At 28.1% G+C, this 23,005-nt stretch overlaps 1 protein-coding gene across 3 annotated transcripts in view; it reads left to right on the forward strand.

The window, feature by feature from the left end:
• The window catches only part of LOC148310695 (cell adhesion molecule Dscam1-like), a 160,512-nt gene that overhangs the window by 66,486 nt on the left and 71,021 nt on the right, over positions 1–23,005 (forward strand). For all 3 annotated transcript variants that reach the window (XM_088257898.1, XM_088257899.1, XM_088257901.1), the window contains exons 4-6: positions 6,292–6,434; positions 14,290–14,451; positions 22,099–22,242. In XM_088257898.1, the coding sequence (XP_088114024.1) occupies positions 6,292–6,434; positions 14,290–14,451; positions 22,099–22,242 (449 nt within the window). The remainder of the gene's footprint in view (positions 1–6,291; positions 6,435–14,289; positions 14,452–22,098; positions 22,243–23,005) is intronic.

Genomic DNA, 23,005 nt, shown 5'->3' on the forward strand with positions numbered 1-23,005 from the left:
ACTTTATTTTTTGCAAGCTTCTATTTCAACTGTTATATAATATTTTCATGGAGATGTAAAAGTAAAAAATTGATCATACTAACTGAAATTTAAAAAAAATTATGAGAAGTAATTGATATATTTTTGAATTGCAATCATAAACAAAAAAATCAATGAATGACCTATATTGACGTCAGTAAAAAATATTTTCCGTAAAAACTGATTATAGAACTTCTTTCGAGAATTCTTTTTTAAATCTAGGCGACTTTTCAGTTAAATACACTCCTTATCGTTCATCGTTCACTTAATGTAATACCACTTTAAAAAATACTACTTCATGACTACCGGTTTCGGAATAATCACTCTATCTTCAGGTCAAACGTAGATTAAAATAAAATTGTAACGGTCTGACATTTATACAAAAATCAAATATTGAAAGAGAGAAAGAAGATGTGTTATATTACTATACCACAAAGTTAACAATTAATATACCAAATAGATCTGTCGATTGTTTGTAAATTTAGAATTTGGAGTAAATACTTATTCATAAAATATATGTGACCACATCGCGAGCATTAGTAATTATAATAATAATAATTAGTAAAGCGCAATTTTCATAAAATACTACCTCAAGGGTTGTTTTATGTGTTTTATGGATAAATTTTGTAAATATTTTTTTCATTATATTTATGGGTTTAACAAATTTACTTTTTAATATTTCGAAAATCTCAACTGTTTAAAGTTTTATCAAAAAGATATACAATAATAAAATACTAGGAACTATAAAAAACAATTATTATTTATACTTACTATTATTTAGTTTCAATATAATATTCTTAAATCTTAAACAAAACGTTCGTTATAAGCCCCCTTATTCAATATATTTCCAATACATATTACAAAAACAAGGAAGTTTGAGATGCGTATCGTTTTCATTGTTAATCCTGCTGGTTTAATACATTTACAAATAATAACGGACGGTTTAATACAATATTTGGCAATGTTGTGTAAATCACACAATTAATATTATACTAATCTTTATTTACTGGATAATTATTGTTTCGAACTCACTAAATACTATTAAAGATGTCTTGAGTAAATGTAAGTATGTATTGAAAATTGGTGTAATCTTTATTTACGATGGGCTTAAATGTACCTTGAGGCGTTTGTTTCCAAACTTCAAAGGGTTTAAGAGCTTTGTGCGGTCTTTAGACTGAAATATTTGACAGTCATAATATCGTTATTGTTATATTCAGGAAAATTATTCTCTTTATAATATCGCCGAGAGCTTTTACAAATTTCAAGACCACTCTAAATTCACATAATTGATGTCTTAAATAACTTAGTTCCTCCTCGAATGTACGTTTTAGTAAAGATTTTGGATTCGAAGATGCTGGTATAAATCCTTCCGCCTTTCCTTTAAGCTCTTTATGTGTTTAAGTCAAAGAATAAATATATCGGAATGCAAGAAAAATCGTGTTACGAAAACGTTTCTCAAAATTCTGATATCGAAATAATTATATTATTGTTTTGATTGTGTTATTATTTTTATTTTTTTAATATTGTAAATTACTAGGTCATGTCATTATAAGGACATATTTTTTAAAAATTATTATTTAATATTGTATTAATGTAACAATCCAGGTTATTTTTTATGATAATTGTAGTTTTTTTGATAAATTAAATACATTATAAGTACTTAGATATGTGTAATAACAAGTACTCATACAAGGATCCATAAGTGCCCCAATAAATTATATTGGATGTGCATATATGGGAGAATATTATTATCTTAAGTAACGTTTATTCGAAATGAAGTGGCAATATCAGTACAACGCTTCCTTACCCCAAAGAAAATTAAGTATTTTATGTGGATAGTATGAGGGTACGTATAATACACATTTGCATGTACTTTGTACACTGCAAATGCCGCGCGCCGTTAAAAGTACGTCATACATACTTACGTGTAGTTCTTGTGCTTACGGTTGGGCTTTATCCACACTTTCAGTGCAATGATATTTTCAATGTTTCAAATCAATTTTAAAGAGCTAGCTTTGAAAACACACTTGTGTCTATTTCTAAATGTGTTATTTAGTATTTACTTAAATTACGTACTTGTAATTATTAAAGTATCAAAATGGAATAATGTTTTTTTCATTTTTTTATTTATTTTTAATAACGTAAAATGTAGAAGGAAAATTCAGTCTGAATAATCCTACCTATCTAATTTTCATATTCACTTCGAAAACAAAAAATTCTCCGAAAATCTTTTCGCCAAAGCTTTTCGCCGAAAAATTACCGATTTGTGATGTTCTTTTTATGTGTCTAAAAATTCTAAGAAATTCGTGAATCCCGCTTTGTGAAACAAAAAGTCACCTTTTTTAATGTAAAAATTTGTATTCATTGTTCGCTGTATGTAAAAACCACTTAAAATTTTACTTCATGATGACCGGTTTTAGAATTTTAATTCCCTTAACAGTTAAAAATACACAATTGAACATTATTACCATGTTCGTCGAAAAAACATTAAGTATTTTACATATGGTATGAAGTAAGACTAATAACTGGTGATAGAGGGAAATGACGATATCTTTTAACAATATAATAAAGCATTGTTTTATTAATAGACTCGCCAGTCACTTTGTGGTATAAAATCTATGCATTTTAATAAATTTTACTTGGTAAATACTACTATTTCTTAAAATCCATTGTGCATTTTCAAACACCAAAACATAAAATTTTATGTACATACTTTATGTATCGGAGAAACTATGTTTTGTAATAAAAATAGTTATAATAATACTAATAATAGGAAGAAACAAAGGAAACTATAAACGCGAGAGCATCCCCGTGCATGCTTCCTTCGACGTCACCAACCCGCCTACTTTATAAGGGTAGTTTGGAAAGTTCCACTTAGCTCTGCGCGAGCCACAGTATTAGCATACCTGGCACCCGTGGCGCTTCCTTCGACACCGGATGTTATTCCGCTTTTACCCCCGTGACGTAACGTGATTATGATGATTTTCTGAGAGTTCTCTCAGCGCAAAAAGGAATGAGGGCCCGTTCACACAATGTTTAAAATAAATATTTTAAAAGGCGGTCTCGCCTGGCAATGTTAATTAGTTTAAAGTTTATTTCACAAGGAGTTTGCTGGTTTGGGCTTTCTGGATAATATAACTACATTTTCATTTTATAACTTTAATGATAATTGTATTTTAAACTTAAGACAATTTCTAAGATCTGTATCCTGTTTTAATCGTTTCAAATATTGTTTGAGAAATAAAAAGCATTAATTACATTTCACATTTAGATATCTTAGTATGGAGGAAGAAGAAAATGAAACACTGGGTATTTACAGGACTTATGACATGTCTAAGGTTGGTCAAGTGATCACTTTACACACGTGTAACATTAAGCATTCTACCCATGATTGACACCACTTCGAGATATATTAATCGAACTCGTAACACAGAATACGCAAGTTCACAATAGTCATCTATGGTGGGATGAAGAAAGCTTATATTAAGCAGAAACTTTCCATTTGTATGTGAGGTTCTTATCCTGGATTATATTAATTTACCCAAAAACGCCTGAAAACATGTTTTTCAATTTATTCTAGCTTATAATTTGACCAGTTAATTTATTTACAACATTATTTGAACAAACTCAAAATGTTGTAAATGACATTTTATATTGAAGTTTGTTGAATTCGCTTTATTATTAGAAATTATCAAGTATGCTAACTCTTAATATTTTAATATTTTGTGGAAAAATAAGCTTGATCCGTTAAACCTTCAAAATTAAAAAAAAATCCTTTACAAAATTAACACGATATTAAACGTATTCCGAAGCTTTATTATGCTTTTGGATGCTATGAAATCAACCATTTTTTATGCTTTACAAAGTTTTAATTAAATTCTCCTCCCTTACTGTTTGGTGATTTCTTAATAATCAGGAGATTTAAAAATTAAATAAGCTTTCATTTTACAAGTAAAAACGTTTTAAAATACTAAATAATTAGCGATATTCATTTTTCAATACTAAATTAAAAATATATATTTTTTTAAATTCTTCAGATAATTTTTAAATTGATTTAGGCTGAAAAAGATTACGATCTTTTTTTGGTAAAAGTCATTGGTTGAAGGAAATTTGAAGCATTGATGAATGTTTTCTTAGAACTAATATGGTTTTACAAATATAACTTGTTTGAATATCATATTCATTCTCAAAGTGTATTTTATTTCATTTTCGTATTTTTGTTTTGTATATTTTTTTGTTACATAGTCTACTCTTGTTTTTCAAAAAAATATGAATTATTAAAATACTGTTTATTTATCTTATAACAAAAACATTATTTAAAAATAATTATATATTTTGATCATCGTTTGTTTGCTTGCTGTGAATTTATACGTATTGCAGTGGATTGGTGGGTTTAAGCAGTATTAAAAAAAAGTATGTAGAGGAGTTTGAATCCAAAAACGTTGACACAATAAACGATTCCACGACACTAACCATGGTACCACAGCCCGAATTATGAAAATTGTAAACTCTTAACTAATCGATGAATCAGTTCAATAATTTTATAACATGTTTCAAGAGTAACAACTCTCAAAAGGATAAAATATGTTTTCAATCAAATTTTAAGAATGCTTTCATATTTCTCATCAAATTGCCTAAGGCATTATTTATTCTATAGATCTCGACTACGTACGTCAATTTTGTCACATTGCGAGTCACGATGCCTTACACATTCATGATAGCTTTCACCATAAAGGAACGTTTTATAGCTTCTTTGATATACGATAAAAATTGGAAGAATTTTAACGCTTGCCGAAAAATATCCAATATCCGTATAGAAAGTTAATACCTGAAAGAACCAAGATATACGACCCTAATATTAGAGATTCGTCTGGTTTAACATTTATTTTATATTCGAAACATAAAAGTAATGCTCCTTCCGAGGAAAATTTGAATTCTTTGTGAATTTTTTATATGATCGAGGTAATAACACCATTATTCTTCTAATTTTTTATCATCCTAAAAGCCTTCTTATTGATCATAAAATTTGTAAAACTTACATATTGGTAATTTATGCGTTAATTTACTTTAATTTAAGAAAATTTCCCCACTTATTTCCGAAAATTAAAATCCTTAATTCATTTTGTGTATTGAAATTTTTTTTTTAACGTTTATTACTTTTATTTCTATAAATAATGTATTACTTGAAAATACCGCCGTCAAAATAAAAATTATTATCGTTAGATAGAGTTAACCTTTTTCTATTTGAAAACTTGAAATGCAGCTTTCAATAATAATCAATCAAAGCTGATAATATTTTGTGTAGTTAATAAATAGTAAGTAAATATAAATAAAATAATAACCATATCCGCTCCCTAGGTGGAGCATATGGAGTCCACAAACTGTCTCCAGGCTTTTCTGTCGGCTGCCAGCTCCCTTGCATCCTCCCAAGTCAGATCCACGTCCCGAAGTTCTGACGAGAACTGCCGACGAATTGTCAGCAGTGGTCGTCCTGGGCGGCGCGAACCTGATGCCTTGTAAAAGAGGCAAGCTTGATTAAGGCTCTCAGGAGGCATGCGGAGTACATGGCCAAGCCAACTGAATCGCCTTTTCTTGACGACAGTTGTGACCAAGATTTGCTGCGTCCTACGCCTTATCTCTTCATTCCTCACAAAGTCAAACCACCGCACGCCTAAGCTAGTACAGCCGTGTACTAAGCTCAAAGCTTAGTACACGGCTGCTCTGGGCCTTTGTAAGGTGCCATGTTTCACAGCCGTATAAGAGAACAGGAGCAATGCAGGCATTGTATAGGCGGCATTTGGTTTTCACCGAGTATAAATCCGATCTCCAGACAGCCTTCATACTGTTAAATGCGGACCCAGCGAGTCCTAATCGCACTCCCAGTTCCTTTTGAAGGCTGCCATTTTCAGTCGCGTACACTCCCAAGTACTTGAAACTCTCGACCCTTTCGATGCGCTGGTTACTCAACATCAAGGGTTGTTGGGCATCTAGGCATGAGTTGTTGCACAACACATGGGTTTTTGCAACATTTATTGTAAGCCCCATGTAAAGTAAGTAAATACATTTTATAACATTTTATAACATTTAAAAATCAAGGGCCTTTTTTCTTCTGTGTATGTTATGTGAGATCCTCCTGACGTCGACAATCACTTGAGAGTAATTGTCCTTGTCTTGGACAGCTCTAAACAGCGCCTCCACGATACTGATCCCCGTCCTATCTCGTATATTCTTAAACCTTACATATTCTTATATTGTGTCCTGTCATTGTTTCAGGATCCCGATGGAGAATGGCTCTCTTGTGTTCAGTCCATTTCCGTCACAGGAATACCGTCAAGACGTGCATGGAGCCCTCTATCGGTGCAGAGCTGCAAATTCAGCGGGAGTTGTTCTATCGAGAGATATGCACGTCACAGCAGGTAGATTATTTTTCTTTGCATGCCAATAGTTGATACCATATATTATAATATATGAAAGTCCACTTCTGTAGTATTTTAAGGGTGTACTCTCAAATAATAATAATCAGTACGTGACCGGCTGCGTAAGAAGCCGCCGCAAGCCACGCACATTAATTAAAAAAATATGTATATTGGAATTTGGCAAAAAAATATTTATCATTTTCTTGTCATTGCCTTTCAATGACCTTTTTCTTTACAACATTTTGAGTGTTAAATAAAAACTACACTACGGGCAGCATTAAATAAAAACTACATTGGCCCAGCCATTAAAACAAGTTTTGCCCAAAAAATTTTTTCATTCCTCGCTCCAAAAATATTTAATTTGCTGCCCGAAACCATTAAGATTTCCAGGAGTGATCAGGTCTTTAAGAACAGTGTCCGTCGATGGTTACTTAACATTGGAAGGGACAAGGTGGAAAGTGAATTAATTAAAGTCGAGGTGTAATTATCACACTGAAAAACCTTAAAACATAAATTATTTTTGTATCTCCTGTATGTTATGTTTATAATCTAATCATTAAAAAAATATATGTATATTAAAAATTTAAAAAAAAAAAAATATGTAAACTTTGTATTACCATGTTAGTATTCGGCTCAACACAGGCCATGCCTAAAGAGCCGTAATACGTATAATAAATGTGTATATGAAATGAATATGTATATTGAATGTATCTATGTATTATGAAAATAAAATAAATAAATAAATAAAAATAAAAAAATAAGTGTGTCCAAATACTTGTTCACAAAATCTGGATTATCTCCAATTACAAGAGTTATTTTCATATTATTTTTTTGACATCTTACACGTGTGTAAAGTGATCACTTAAACCAGCCTATGACGGTCGTCAGCCCCATTAATGCCCAGACTTCCATATTCTTATTCATCTTTGATGAGATGTCAAAAAACTTTTCTTTTCTAACCATATATTTAACTCGAAGAATAACTTATTTTTTCATTAAAAAAACGGTGATTTAAGCAAAAAATGGATTGACGATAAATATTACCCAGGTTTAAAGAAAATTTCGTTGTGAACTATTGATTATCCTGCCTTAAGTTACGTGCTGGAGGCTCCGGGATTGATTTCCAGGGGGGGTTAAAATAAATATTAACGATTTTTCACTCATGCTGGATTGGTACCTACCTACCTGAAGCTTAGGGATCAAATTGGCTCCATGTAAGTAAAGATCGAGATAACTCTTCATCAAAATGATGTAGTTCCCTATGCACTATTGAGTATGGATAGGATAGGGTTCGAAGATGAAATAAGATATATGGTTGATCGATATTTGTTTTTTTTTATAAATACATAATTCACAAAATTACAGGGCATAAAATTAGAAGAACCAAAAAACTGCATTTTAAGCAACTTGTCATCGGGTTTTTATATTAAACTAAGCATCTAAAACAAACTTAGCATCACGCCGCTTCCCCACAGGAGTAAGCGGAGAGAATATAACGCTACACCACTCTGTCTTTGCAAACATTATTTGCCTCTTCCACGTTCATGCATGTCCTCATACATACACACCGATTGTTTCGACTCCTAACCTGGCCGCTTTCAATTATTTTATACTATTATATTACTCGAATAATATTTTTAACCACAAAAGACCAAAGAAGGATAAATACGGTAATCAAAAACAAACTCGGAAGAAAATCAGATATTTCTGCATATAAAAAAAAACAATTTCATGCTTTGTTAAACACAAAATTGTGGATATTTGGTACAGATAGTGTCACAAACAGTATAAGATAAAAACATGTTTTTTTTTACAATTCGAAAACAACAAAAGGAATCTTTACCCTTAATTTAATTTGAAATCATGATTCCATCAGAGTCCTTTATTTTTGTTTTGAATATTGCAGGTAGGGTTCAAATAAGGGTTGTCTAATTTTCAAATTTCAAAGATGTTTTCAGTTATAGGTATGCCCACTGGACTTAGTAACCGTTAAATAATTTATTTGCGAATATAATTAATTTTCCACTCGTGCGGGTTTCAAATTTATCAAGATAACAAAAGGATCTCTAAACTAAATCCGTTTTGTAAAAGCATATGCCAACCTTTACAGAATAATTATTTTACCCATTTAGCTTCATTTATTCTATATCAAACAAAGGAATATTTGTTTAAACAAAGCCACAAATATTCCTGATATCCCACCCCATGTGACCAAGTCCTCGCTTTATGAATATGATGTTCCAGAACGTTCTAAATATTTAGGGTTTTAATATATATATATACATATATACATATATTTATATATATATATATATATATATATATATATATATATATATATATATATATATATATATATATATATATATATATATATATATATATATATATATATATATATATATATATATATTTATATATATATATATATATATATATATATATATATATATATATATAATATATATATATATATATATATATATATATATATATATATATATATATATATATATATATTTATATATATATATATGTATATATATATATATATATATATATATATATATATATATATATATATATATATATATATATATATATATATATATATATATATATATTACAAATTTAATCATTTTAATGATTTTTATTTCGAAATAAATTGAACTTAATTTATTCGAACTATTCGAACCTTAAATTAATTGTGTACTATATACACTTAGATTGTAAAAATTGTTTTGAGTAGAGAAAACAATATTTGTAATAATTCTTAAATGCTTCAAAAACGTTAAAATTTAGATTTTTAGGGATATTATCCTCTGATAAAGTATTTTCTTTCTCATATAAAAATTGGACTGAAACGATAAAAAGTCCATAAAAAAAAGCAAAAATTTTGTACGTAAAAGTAGTGATTTTTTACCATTAAGATGAAGATAACACTGTGTTAACACAATGCAGTGCCCTATGCACTTAGAGGTGAGATAGAAAAACAGAAAATAATAAATTGATTTAAACGATACTTTGTTAAACAATTTTCGTACATAACATGCATTATAATATATATTTAAATAGTTTAATATATATTTAATATTTACCATTCAACCATGACTGAGAACCATATTTTTCTAATTTCTAAAGTTATATTTCTGCTTCAATTAAGTTTGTTACATTATTGGCGACATTTATAGTTGAATAAAAAATAAATAAAATGATGTAGTTGAGTACGAAAAAATAACTAAAACCTCATGAACCCATATTTGACACACTCAAAATTTTGCGGGTTAAAATTTTTATAATATATTGTATTTTGCAATGAAATTAAATTAAACAATTTTATTCATAAGTAAATACGATTTTTCAAAAAAGATCCATTATTTAATGTCTGTTTATTTGTCACTCGTTTATTTGTCAGAGATTTATGAAAAAGTTGTTTCAGCAATTTGATCACACTCATTAACCGAGGTAAAATTCGAGCCAGACGTAGCCCGAAATGTTTTATTTCCTGTTCCGCTACAGATACCGTCATAATTTATGGCAAAATAACCCCCCAAACAAATCAGCACCGAAGCCTTCGTTTTCAGGTTTCAGCCTGACACGGTAGACTTGAATATTACACGGATCAACGGAGAACTGCGTTTCAAAGGTTTCGCAAACCAGAAATTTGAATCCGAGCTGAGTAAGGTGGAATTCAGGAAAGAGGCACTAATTGATTAATAAACTTCTAAGCTCCGATATATATGTTTATATATATATATATATATATATATATATATATATATATATATATTATATATATATATATATATATATATATATATATATATATATATATATATAAATATATATATATATATATATATATACAAATATATATATATATATATATATATATATATATATATATATATATATATATATATATATATATATATATTATATATATATATATATATATATATATATATATATATTTATATAATTAAATTAAGCACTTGAATAATCCACTGCATTGATTTTTATTTTTATTTAGGACTAGTTTCGAAAACGACAATTGTTTTCATCTTATGGTACAAATTTAAAACTAGTTAAATTAAAATTAGTTTTAATTTGTACAAGAAGATGAAAACAATTGTCGTTTTCGAAACTAGTCGTAAATAAAAATAAAACTCAATTCAGTGGATTATTGAAGTAATTTAATTAAAATAATCATGTCATTCTACAAAGTTAATGCCGAATCAATAAATAATATATATATATATATATATATATATATATATATATATATATATATATATATATATATATATATATATATATATATATATATATATATATATATATATATATATATATATATATATATATAAATATATATATTTATATATATATATATATATATATATATATATATATATATATATATATATATATATATATATATATATATATATATATATATATATATATATATTTATATATATATATATATATATATATATATATATATATATATATATATATATATATATATATATATATATATATATATATATATATATATATATATATATATATATATATATATATATATATATATATATATATATATATATATATATATATATATATATATATATATATATATATATATATATATATATATATATATATATATATATATATATATATTATATATATATATATGTATATATATATATATATATATATATATATATATATATATATATATATATATATATATATATATATATATATATATATATATATATATATATATATATATATATATATAAATGTTTGTGTGAGTGTTGTTGTTTATTAATTTTAGATGGGTAAATGTTTATGATTTACCTAGTAAATTTAAAGATTTAAATCAAGTAATATTTTAGTTGATTACCAGTACATGTCAAAATTTAATAGACACAGGTAGTAACTAATAACATTTCACCTTCATATAACAGCGGTTTTGATAAAAATATTATGATTAAAAAATATATCCTGATATCAATTTCTTTGTTGAAATTCGAATACAGATTACAATGAAAATACTTTGAAAGTTTATTTAATGTTAGTGAAATTTGTGAGTTCATTCGAAAATTAAATCACCCTTTAAATATTATGAAAGGAATATTTATTCAAAACATATTGTATTACATTGTTTGGTGGGTGAATTGATTCCTTATGAATTTTGTAATAAAACGATCTTTCAAATAAACTGAATTATATTGAAAATATAGTATGGGTAGTTATTTTATTTTACACTGGCCTTTGACAGCGTCTCGATTGGAAAATAGTTATTTCCCGAGAACGGCTTTTCAATTCAAATAAAAATATGGGAAATTCTCCGCCATGATAACAGTTTTATGAAGAAATACTCCCTCCCTGACTCGGCACTGGCTTTTGTTTATTTTGCTAAAACTACCGACTTTTTTCTGTTTTTTCTGCCATCTGTTACCTTCCGTTTTCCACTCGGAAATACGTATATTTGTTCGCGGAAAGGATGATTCTTTTATTTCGATCAAACAGATAGGCGTTATGACGCAGTAAGCCAGGTTCGTTTGCGAAACTGGCCGGTTCGATTCCCAACAAGTAATTACGTCTTCATTTTTTATTTATAATATCAGATAAACTAAATTATTTGTTTTTATTTCAATAATTGATTCAGCTGTCACGTGGTGATATCTATCCATTTTTAATGTATGTTTCAGTAGGTAAATACAACTTTTCTTTCACCGAAACACGTATCACAATAAATTTTAAAGGATAGTGGTATTTACCCAGTAAAACTTTAATTAAAAATTTAATATTTACACAACGGGTGATGTATTAATATTAATTGTAGTTGCCTCAGCTAAGACTAAATATTTAAAAAAAAATAAATAAATAAAAAAAAAATAAAAAAAAAAAAAAAATATATATATATATATATATATATATATATATATATATATATATATATATATATATATATATATATATATATATATATATATATATATATATATATATATATATAAATATATATATATATATATATATATATATATATATAAATATATATATGTTTAAATATATATATATATATTTATATATATATATATATATATATATATATATATATATATATATATATATATATATATATATATATATATATATAAATATGTAAATATATAAATATATATATTTATATATATATATATAATTTAGCATTCCAGAGCTTATGATATGGCATTTGAGTGGCTTAAGTGATCACCTTTTATACAATTGTAACATTCATCTTTTCCCCAACATTGCAAAATATCCTAATTGCATTAATTTTTGAAAATCGGAAACATTAATTGTGAAGGATTCTTAACGTATGTGAGTTGTATGATGATACTTGAAACGTCACAAATTTTTAAAACTCAATTCAATGAGTTTTCCTTAATAAATATTTATTTAAAAAAAGCTTACTTAGTTTAAAATCAAAACAAGGAGATTATTTGTTCAAAATAAAAATAATACTCATGTTTGACTATAAATGTACGATCTATTTGGTTATATTATTAGCCGCATAGGTGAAGCCAATATTCCGCTTGAAGGCATGAAGTGGTCTCCCATTTAGTTGCGTTGTACTGATACCCGTTGCGAGAGATAATCTAGTACCGTACATGTGTCCTTTCACATGTCTCTAGTCAACTGCAAGGGATGGCAATTTATTGATTGAAATCTGTGATCCGTATAAATTTGCCCCGAGAACTCTACCGAACGTTATACGTACTATGCACTGAATTAGATTTTATGAACATGTACTTAGTCATCATAATATGATGATAAATATGTACAAAAATATACTCATATCATGATACCCAAGCAAAAAATATAGTTCTAATATATACTGTCAATTCGGTACTCTCATAAAAATATAATTTTATGCAGTAATTCACAACTATGTACTGAATTAGATTATATGAACACATATACCAAGTCATCATAATGATAAATATAAACAAAAATATACTCATATCATGATACCCAAAAAAAAACATAGTTCTGATATATATTATAGACTAGGTATTCTCGTAAAAATATGATATAATTTAGTTATTTAAAACATTTTGGGTATGTGCAAATCCTTATTTACAAAAACTTGAAAACAAAAAAAGCATAGAAGCTGTCGCAAAATCATAGTTCAAATATACATATATTGTTGATTTAGTATTCATATCAAAATAAAATGTTATGTGGTAATTAAAAATATTTTGAGAAGGTAAGTCTTAATTAATCCTAACAAAATGCACAACTTATAAATAACAAAGGGTATCTGCTTAATTAAAGCTTTGTCCAATCAATCATAGATGCTGTCAAGCAAACATGAAACGACATGAAATTTAGGTAATATGTACGAGTCTCAATTTTTGTAGTGTTGTTATCAATCATGGGTACTATGGTGTATGTTACACGTATGTAAAGTGATCAGTTAACCAGCCTATGACAGGTCATAGGCTCTGTAAACGGCCCAGACTTCCATACTTATTTATGACAGATTTTTTAAAAAAGGAATAACCCTCAAAGCCTCTATTAGAGGTTTATCTGCAGTTAGGATAGTAAGGATAGGGAAGGTAAAGGTAAAAATACATCACAAATACCCAGACAAATTGAAAATAAATCATTCTTGAATTTATCTTGCACTTGGCGGAATTCGAACCCGCGACGCCAGTTTCGCAGTCGAGTGTCTACCCAACGCCTGTCATATGTTTATTTGTATTTCTTTGTTCAACATAATTCATATTCAGGTTTGTGGCATTGAAAATATTCCAAAATATGCATTGAACATTTATTGTTTCAGTTGTGTGGCAAGATTGGAACGTGCAAGTGTCGGGCGCACGTGCCAGCCCAGGCGGCACGGCCGTGCTGACGTGCAACGTGCCCCCCAGCGTGCGCGACCACGTGACCGTCAGCGCGTGGTACAAGGACGACTCCATGCTGCTGCCGGGCCCGCCGGACGAAGGTAACTTAATTAAGTATTTTTACTGAAAAACTTAACTTTCAAGTTAGTTGGGGATGTGATCTAAGGGTTGGGACGTGATAAAGGGCGGCCCGAGGGAGCACCCGAATTAAACCTACATGGATGTAGTGTAGGCGAACACATGTTTCTGTAGTAACATGTGAGTACATGCACCTATATCAAACAGGGAAATTTTTGAAGCCTGACGTTGGCAATATATCTATAGTTATATATTAATAATGATAAAAACACACCAATACACTAAAATATTAAATTAATAAATAATATGCACCTTAAGGTAGGTCCGCCTCCGTGGTGTAATGGTTGGCTTGTTTAGCTACCGTGCTGGAGGTCCTGGGTTCGATCCCCAGGGGGGGTGAAAATAAATATTAGTGATTTCACACTGCAAAATTTATTTGATATCACCCTGGACTGGTCCCTGAAGCGCATGAGTGATCACCTGCCTTCATATAAGTAACGATCAAGATAATACGGCGTCAATACGATACAGTGTCCTATGCACCATTGGGTGCGGATAAGGGTTAGATTAATAAAAATAATAATAATAAAATAAACTTAAAATTTATTTTGTGATTCGTTTATCTTCTTTCTCTCTTGAAAAAATCTATGAATTTCAGACCGCAACAATTTCATTATAAAGGCCTGATGATGGAATGATCATTCCGAGCCGGTAGTTACGAATTAGTGTTTATTAAAGTTGTATTATACATAGTGAACGATGAATGATAAGGAGAGAATTAAAAGAGATTAAACTTTAAATTTACTTCCTATCCCTAGCCCAGTGGTGCATAGAGTACTGCATTGGATTGACTGAATGTGAACTGGAAGACAAATTGATCACTCCTGTACTCCAGATTCTACAATCTGGAATGGAATATACTAATTGGGAAAAATATGACATAAGCCAACTCAAATTGAAGAACATAACGGTCCTTTTATAAGCTTGAAAGTGTACGCGTTTACAATTTTGAGTATCTTTGCCATTACTTCTATTCTATTATATATTCTATTCCTCCTCCATTTCCTAATACTACCTATGTATAAGTTGGCTGCCCAAACTTAAAAAACAAAGTAAGGGACTTTTTTTGCAGTACGTTTTTTTTGCATTTTTGGACCAAGTAAAATCTACTTCTATCTATCTACCTCTAAAAATGAAAAAAAAAACGTAATACAAAAAAATGTCCCTTGCTGTGTTCTGAGTTAGGACAGCAGAAGTGTCCCTTGAGCTTTTATAATATGCGTTGATTAAATGTTAGTCACAATTTGTTTTAAGTCGATTTTTTTAATTTTTAGCCTTATATTGTCGTCTACAGTAAAATGTTAATGTTATATTATTTGAAAACACATTTAACAAAAAGTGTGTGTTACAAACAAGTTCTGTAGGTCTTATTTACTAAATATTAAAACATTTTTTTCACTACTTATTTTTAATTAAAAGTTAATGCTTGTTTTCATCGTATTTTTAACGGATGATATTTTAAGTAAATATATATTATTGAACATTAAAAATTCTTATTAACACCATTACTTTTTACTGTATATCTGATGGGCATCAACTTTTATTACATCCTACACTAAATATTCGAACAGTTACAATTCTTGTTTGTTTTCTATTCCTGGTAAACAGTTTAACGTAAAAACAGTTTACGACTTCTATTATTTTCCATATAATCAGTGTATTTTTGACGTGTTTTTATGTATAATATAACCAGAAACATATTTATCTTGAAAAGATACGAGAACACTGGCGACATGTTCAAGACAATGTTCGTGTTTTCCATTCATCTCCTTCCCTTAAACATAGATCCCTGTCAACAATATAAATCTACATACAACCTCTTTTCAATTTGTAACCATAAAACTGTTCTTATACGAATGTCCACACTTTCCTGGATTCGTTCCATTCATCACCGCTAGAGGCGCGTCGATCTGACTTGTACAAATGTTACAACGGTATTTCTCAAGGAGACGTTATAAATAATGCATTTTTTACATCTTGTCGACTTTATTCCTTTTCAGTTAAGTGGGTACTTTTGAAAAATCACGTGGAATTCGTCGATGTTTAATGGTATTGAGGGCTTTAAGATTTAGTCATAAAGACATTTTTTCATTTTCGGTAGAGATATTTTTTTATACATCATATAATACGAATTTCATTTTTTGTTCGGCTCGGTAGTATTAAGTCAGCAAAAAATGCACTGATTTATTTCATATCCCTGCTACGTCATCAAACTATCACAAATGTTCAACTTTACGGTGATCACACAATCGTGGTATTACTTTTACAGTTTTTTTTTATCCATGTCTATCTACGAACAAGTATACATTTTTTTTGGAAGCAAGGTCAAGTAATACGTTGTGAGCCTTTAATTTTATGTGCCTTTTTTTTACTTCTCTTTATTATATAAGTATGTAATTCATTTTCTACAGTTTTGCTTTTTTGGTAAGCTTATTAAATCATGTTTTATTGCTTTGCTATGTTGTTTTTGTATTATTTTTATCAAATATTTGTAAAAACCTTTTCTGCTTTGAGGTTTAAAATAAAAATTCCTAAAATATGTATAAAAAGACGAGTTAAGTCCGTCAACTTACTGTTTCAGATTACATTTTTTTTTAAACTGTTTTATGGGATGTCAAAAATTGAAGATCATATATCTCATACGGTTAATTGCCTACTGAAAAATTGTTACATTACAATTATGAATACAACATTTTTCTTCTAAAAATATGTAAAATAGTTTTGATTCAATTTATAACATAAAAAAATACAAAGGGACTCGGCAATTGATATGAAAAACACATTTAAAATAAAAGTTTTTTCAATATTATTAATATTTAAAGCATTTACTTTGTGGTTAGTCATTTTTACTTATTTATTTTTTTACAAAAATGTTAATAAAATTAGTATATAACCACTCACCGAGATTTTTACGTCTACCGGTTTCGAGACGTACCCGTCTCTTCGTCAGGACAATCACTAACACAGCATGCAAACAATACTACCCTTCACCACCATAGCACCATTTACACACTCAAAACTACACAAAATGTCTAACACATGCGATTTTTGGTCGACCCGAAGACCAACATGCACTATAGTTTTCAATACAGACATGCGTTACGAGCCGAGGTTAAACGTATATTAAAATTAGACCTATAATCGAATCAACTTATATACTTGTAGGATGAAAGGAGTGGGCGGGGTTCGAATTGGATATTGACGAATCGTGTTTAACCGATGTCGAATCAAACAATGGACTATATGTAAAATTTATTTGGTTGTTAATTAGAGGAATATTATTTTTAAGTGCTTTCCTAATATAAAAAATCTCCATATTATTTAGTTTTAACCCTTTATTATTAGTGTTTAATATTTTTACTCCCGTGTCTTTTTTGAAGACCTGATTTGATTCTATGAGGTGATTGGCAAATTCGGAGAAGTTATCATTGTTTAGACATCGTATGTGTTCTTTTATTCTGGTATTAAAATTACGGTTAAAATTAAAATTACTATGGTGGTGAAGGGTAGTATTGTTTGCATGCTGTGTTAGTGACTGTCCTGACGAAGAAACGAGTACGTCTCGAAACCGGTAGACGTAAAAATCTCGGTGAGTGGTTATATACTAATTTTATTAACATTTTTGTAAAAAAATAAATAAGTAAAAGTTTTTCCCTGAATATACATATATTAGAGCTTATACTTACACAATAAATTTGTTTGTATATGTACAAATATATATGTACAAATCTGTGTATGAAATGAAAGCTTTTTAATGGATTTTGCATAATGGGCGAGCTTTTTCGATTTAGAACCGGAAAGCATCATTAGGCATAACAAAATGATAGGATGACAGAACACTAATAAAAGCCTTCCTTACGTCCTCTCCTGGCGGAAACGGCTCCCCTATTTAGGAACTGATACAGATTCCTGTATAAAAGATTATTAGTACCTAGAATTAATTAAGGATTATTAATATTTATGTCCTGAAATATTAATCATGCTTTAAGCGCCTTGCTATGTAGCCACAGTGAAATTTTCAACAACATAAAAAATTATACCAATATAAAAATGTTAATGACGACATTCTTAGATACTTATCGAAATTATTTATATATATATATATATATATATATATATATATATATATATATTTTTTTTTTTTAATATTACATGCCTGAAAATTTTCTGAAATTGCTTTAAAGAAATCTTGTTTTCATGTATAATTTCTCATTAAAATACTAATTATAGTATAAAATTGAGTTCTCAAAAAAATAAATGAGTTCAACATTTTCTGAGTTAAGTGGCTATTTTTAGTTTAAATAAGTTGGCTTTCATTAAAGGTTCGTTTTAAAAATGTAATTTTTTTCGTGATTTCAATATTTGCCTTTTAATTTTTTATTGATTTTAGTACCTTTCAATTTTTATTTTCCACAATAAACTTACTAAACCAATTCCTTATTTTGTATACTTTTTTTCTATTTTGTACTCACTAAATCTCACTACTAAGAATAACTATTTAAACTTTTTTTTTTAATGTGAAAAAAATCGATTTTATTTTTTTGTTATTTATTTTAATATTTATATTATTTAAAACAAAATATAAGTAATTGATGACTGTAACAAATGATGACATATTCATTTCACAGAACCATTCATCTTAATTTGAAAAATACTTTAATATTTTTTAAGCAGCGGCATGACGCGCCGTAATCATAAAAAAATATGTTACTGAGCGAAAATAATATCTCTCTTTCATCTTTTATGATAAATATTTCCCGAAAATACGCCATTTTGTCATTAAGTTTACATTACGCATTATATTTTGACAGATACTTTAACATTTTTCATGAAAGTCGAAACCCATTCCTGCTCAGTTGACTATATCAAGAGCTTTTTTTGTGCTATGTACGCATATAAATCTATATTCAGAAATATTATACATCGAAATGAATTATTTTCATTTTATATCAATATAAAGTAATGTTTATGTAAAGTAGTATACAAATTAATACCTTATTACATATCTTTTCCACGATTGAAGTGGAAATCAGTAACAAAATATAAAATAATCCACCCATTTTGGTGAAATTTGGTTATCGGTTATAGTAGAATTGAAATCATTTCGATATCTTGATTTTCCAATGTCTACATCCTAGTAAAAATTGAAAGTCAGTAGTTTCAATATGATTCCTAGATTTCAAAAATTTCCTTGATCTGGTTCAAATGACGTAGATTGAAATTTGTTAGGTCATAAAATAAAAAATGCATATTTGACTTTTTGATATTTTTCACATATTCTTTCCTTTTAACCTTTATCCGCACCCAATGGTGCATAAAGCACTATATCGTATCGACACAGTGATATCTCTATTGTTAATTAATGAAAGCAAAATGTAAGAGAAGAGGTAGATGTATGAAATATAGATATATCAAAGTGGTATTCGGCCCCTGGTTGATGTAATTTTTTTTTTTAATTTCTCTGATCGGTTGTTGGTGATGTATATGCGTATATAGAGATGCATACTTAAGAAATCAATTACATAGGAAGTTCTCACATTTATTTGTTGATATAACCGGTTGCTATTTGTATTCAACATATATCGTAAGGGCATTGCAGTGTTTACAACAGTTTGTAAGCACGTCTTCTTAAAGTAATGCTCCCGGGCTAAAATATGTGTCTAAAGCTGAGTGTGTGACACAAATGAAGCCATTATTTACCTTGCGCCCTCCGAGCTTCTCTAGTGTAGGAGCAAACATGTCGTTTATTCAAAGGGCTGTGAAGTATTTGTCACATTTTTAATCAGATATTTGGAAACCTTTGTTCGAAACCACACTTTTTCCCGCAAAGTGCTTTCAGCAAAACCCTTTTTAAAAGTTTCGGGATAAAAACATGCCCCTAATAGCACGCCATTAAAAGTGACGTGTCGTCTTTCAAGCTCTTAAGGTTTCCAACTTATATTTTTCTGACCCAACAGTGTTTATTTAGAATACTATAAGCATTACATTTATATATTTTACGTAATGTTTATATAAACCTTTTAAAGTAATTAAAGTTAAATAAGCATAATAAACATTTATAATAATATTACTAAACGTTTATACATGTGTGAAAATATAAACTAACTAACTAACCATCCAGCCTATGGAATAGACGCCACAAAATCCTTTGCAAATAATCTTCTCCTCTTTCGCATTCATGCATCCTTTTATACATATCCACCGATTATTCCAACTCGGACGTGACTCCCAATTATTAGAAATAATTGATCATCCTTTATTTTTCTCGGTATTCCTCTGCATCTATTTTCAACTGATTTTGGCGCAAATGTTTTTTTATTGTTTTTTTTTCACACTAAATCAATTAAAATATATTCAGTTATTACAATACTGAGCTTCAATTTAGTCATTTTGCTACATGTCTCTACTTTGCAAGCTGTGTAATAATGGGATTGGAGCTTTTCATCAGCCTTTCTTAGAAACCTGAGACTCCATGTTTCAGTACGCCACTACAGTGCGGTAGACGAACTATTGCAAACATATCCATTGCGCTACTGTGATGTGATAATATAATTAAGGCCCTGTATCTATTGTTACAATACACGTCAGTGTATCATGCGCTGCCATAAATACAGAGATTGGTTAAGATTAGCACATAAACATATAAATATATATATAAATATATATATATATATATATATATATATATATATATATATATATATATATATATATATATATATATATATATATATATATATATATATAAACATATATATATATATATATATATATATATATATATATATATATATATATATATATATATATATATATATATATATATATATATATATATATATATATATATATATATATATATATATATATATATATATATATATATATATATATATATATATATATATATATATATATATATATATATATATATATATATATATATATATGCGGCCAATTAGAAAATTGGTTCGTATACAATGAACTCGATACTGAGATCTTATACCCTTGCCAGCCACAAACTGCTCTGGTACGATATGTTTCAAATATTTTACGCTAGCTACCCCTTAAACTACTTTTCCATTTATAAAATACTGGTGGTACCTATATTAAATATTAGAGAGGCTTAAGGATAATCAACTTTCACTTTCAAAGTATATATGAATGTACCTACACTTTGTGTTAATTTTTTTATTTCATCAATTTATTTAACTTAAAGTTTAAATAAAACTTTAGTGTATATTAAAATATTGTTAAATATTTTGAATAATAACCTGATCGACCTATTGAATAATTTTATACATGGTAAAAATACATTTTGAAAGGTAGATTTAAATAGTTGAGTCAATAATAGTAAATTGTATTAACCGATATTATTTCATTAAATTTACGTTTTAATAAAGACCATTTGTTTTTTTCTCAATCACATATCTCGTAGATTAAAAATAAATCATTTATTTGTCATCTACTTAATGATATGACAAATTATTGCTCCAACTTTTACAAAAAAATGATATCCAGAGAAACTCACATCGTTCAGCGATACGCCTTTAGAAGAGACTAAAAGAAGATGAAGGGAAATTAAAATTTATATTTTTTTTTTGTTTCAGGTGCCAAGTACGTGGTGACTGGTAACACACTGCACTTACGCGATGTGCAGCCGAGTGATGCCCTCTCGCGGTACGCGTGCTCTACTGAAAACACCCTGACTAACGAACGACGGAGGAGTTCGCCAATAACACTGGAGATCCTGGGTAAAGAATAAATTTCATATTTGTTTATTCACTATTCACATTGTCTCTCTTATCTTTATCACTTTGATATTAACAAATTTTAAAAAAATGACGTTTATATTTTAAACACTCGCTACACCAATATTTAAAAAAAACTATAAAAAACAATTACAAAATATTTCATACGTAAAAAATATAATTGGAAACAAAATCAATTGTTTGAAGTATCAGGTAAAACAAAGGGAAAATACTTAATACGTAAAAAAATAAATCGGTTAGAAAATCAATTTTAACAGTATTAGATAAAAAAACGGCAAAATACTTTATACGTACAAAATTAAATCGTATGGAAAATCAATTGTTAACAGTGTCGGGTAAAACAACGGCAATATACTTTATAAGTACAAAATTATATCGGATAAAAAATCAATTATTAACAGTATCAGGTAAAACAACGGCAAAATACTTTATACGTACAAAATTAAATCGTATGGAAAATCAATTGGTAACAGTGTCGGGTAAAACAACGGCAATATACTTTATACGTACAAAATTAAATCGTATGGAAAATCAATTGTCAACAGTGTCGGGTCAAACAAAGGCAATATACTTTATAAGTACAAAATTAAATCGGATAAAAATCAATTATTAACAGTATAAGGTAAAACAACGGCAAAATACTTTATGCGTACAATATTAAATCATATGGAAAATCAATTGTTAACAGTGTCGGGTAAAACAACGGCAATATACTTTATAAGTACAACATTAAATCAGATAAAAA

This window comes from Brachycentrus maculatus, unplaced genomic scaffold, assembly GCF_059751285.1.
Source record: "Brachycentrus maculatus isolate JH-2025_06_01 unplaced genomic scaffold, ASM5975128v1 h1tg000089l, whole genome shotgun sequence".
Lineage (NCBI taxonomy): Eukaryota > Metazoa > Arthropoda > Insecta > Trichoptera > Brachycentridae > Brachycentrus > Brachycentrus maculatus.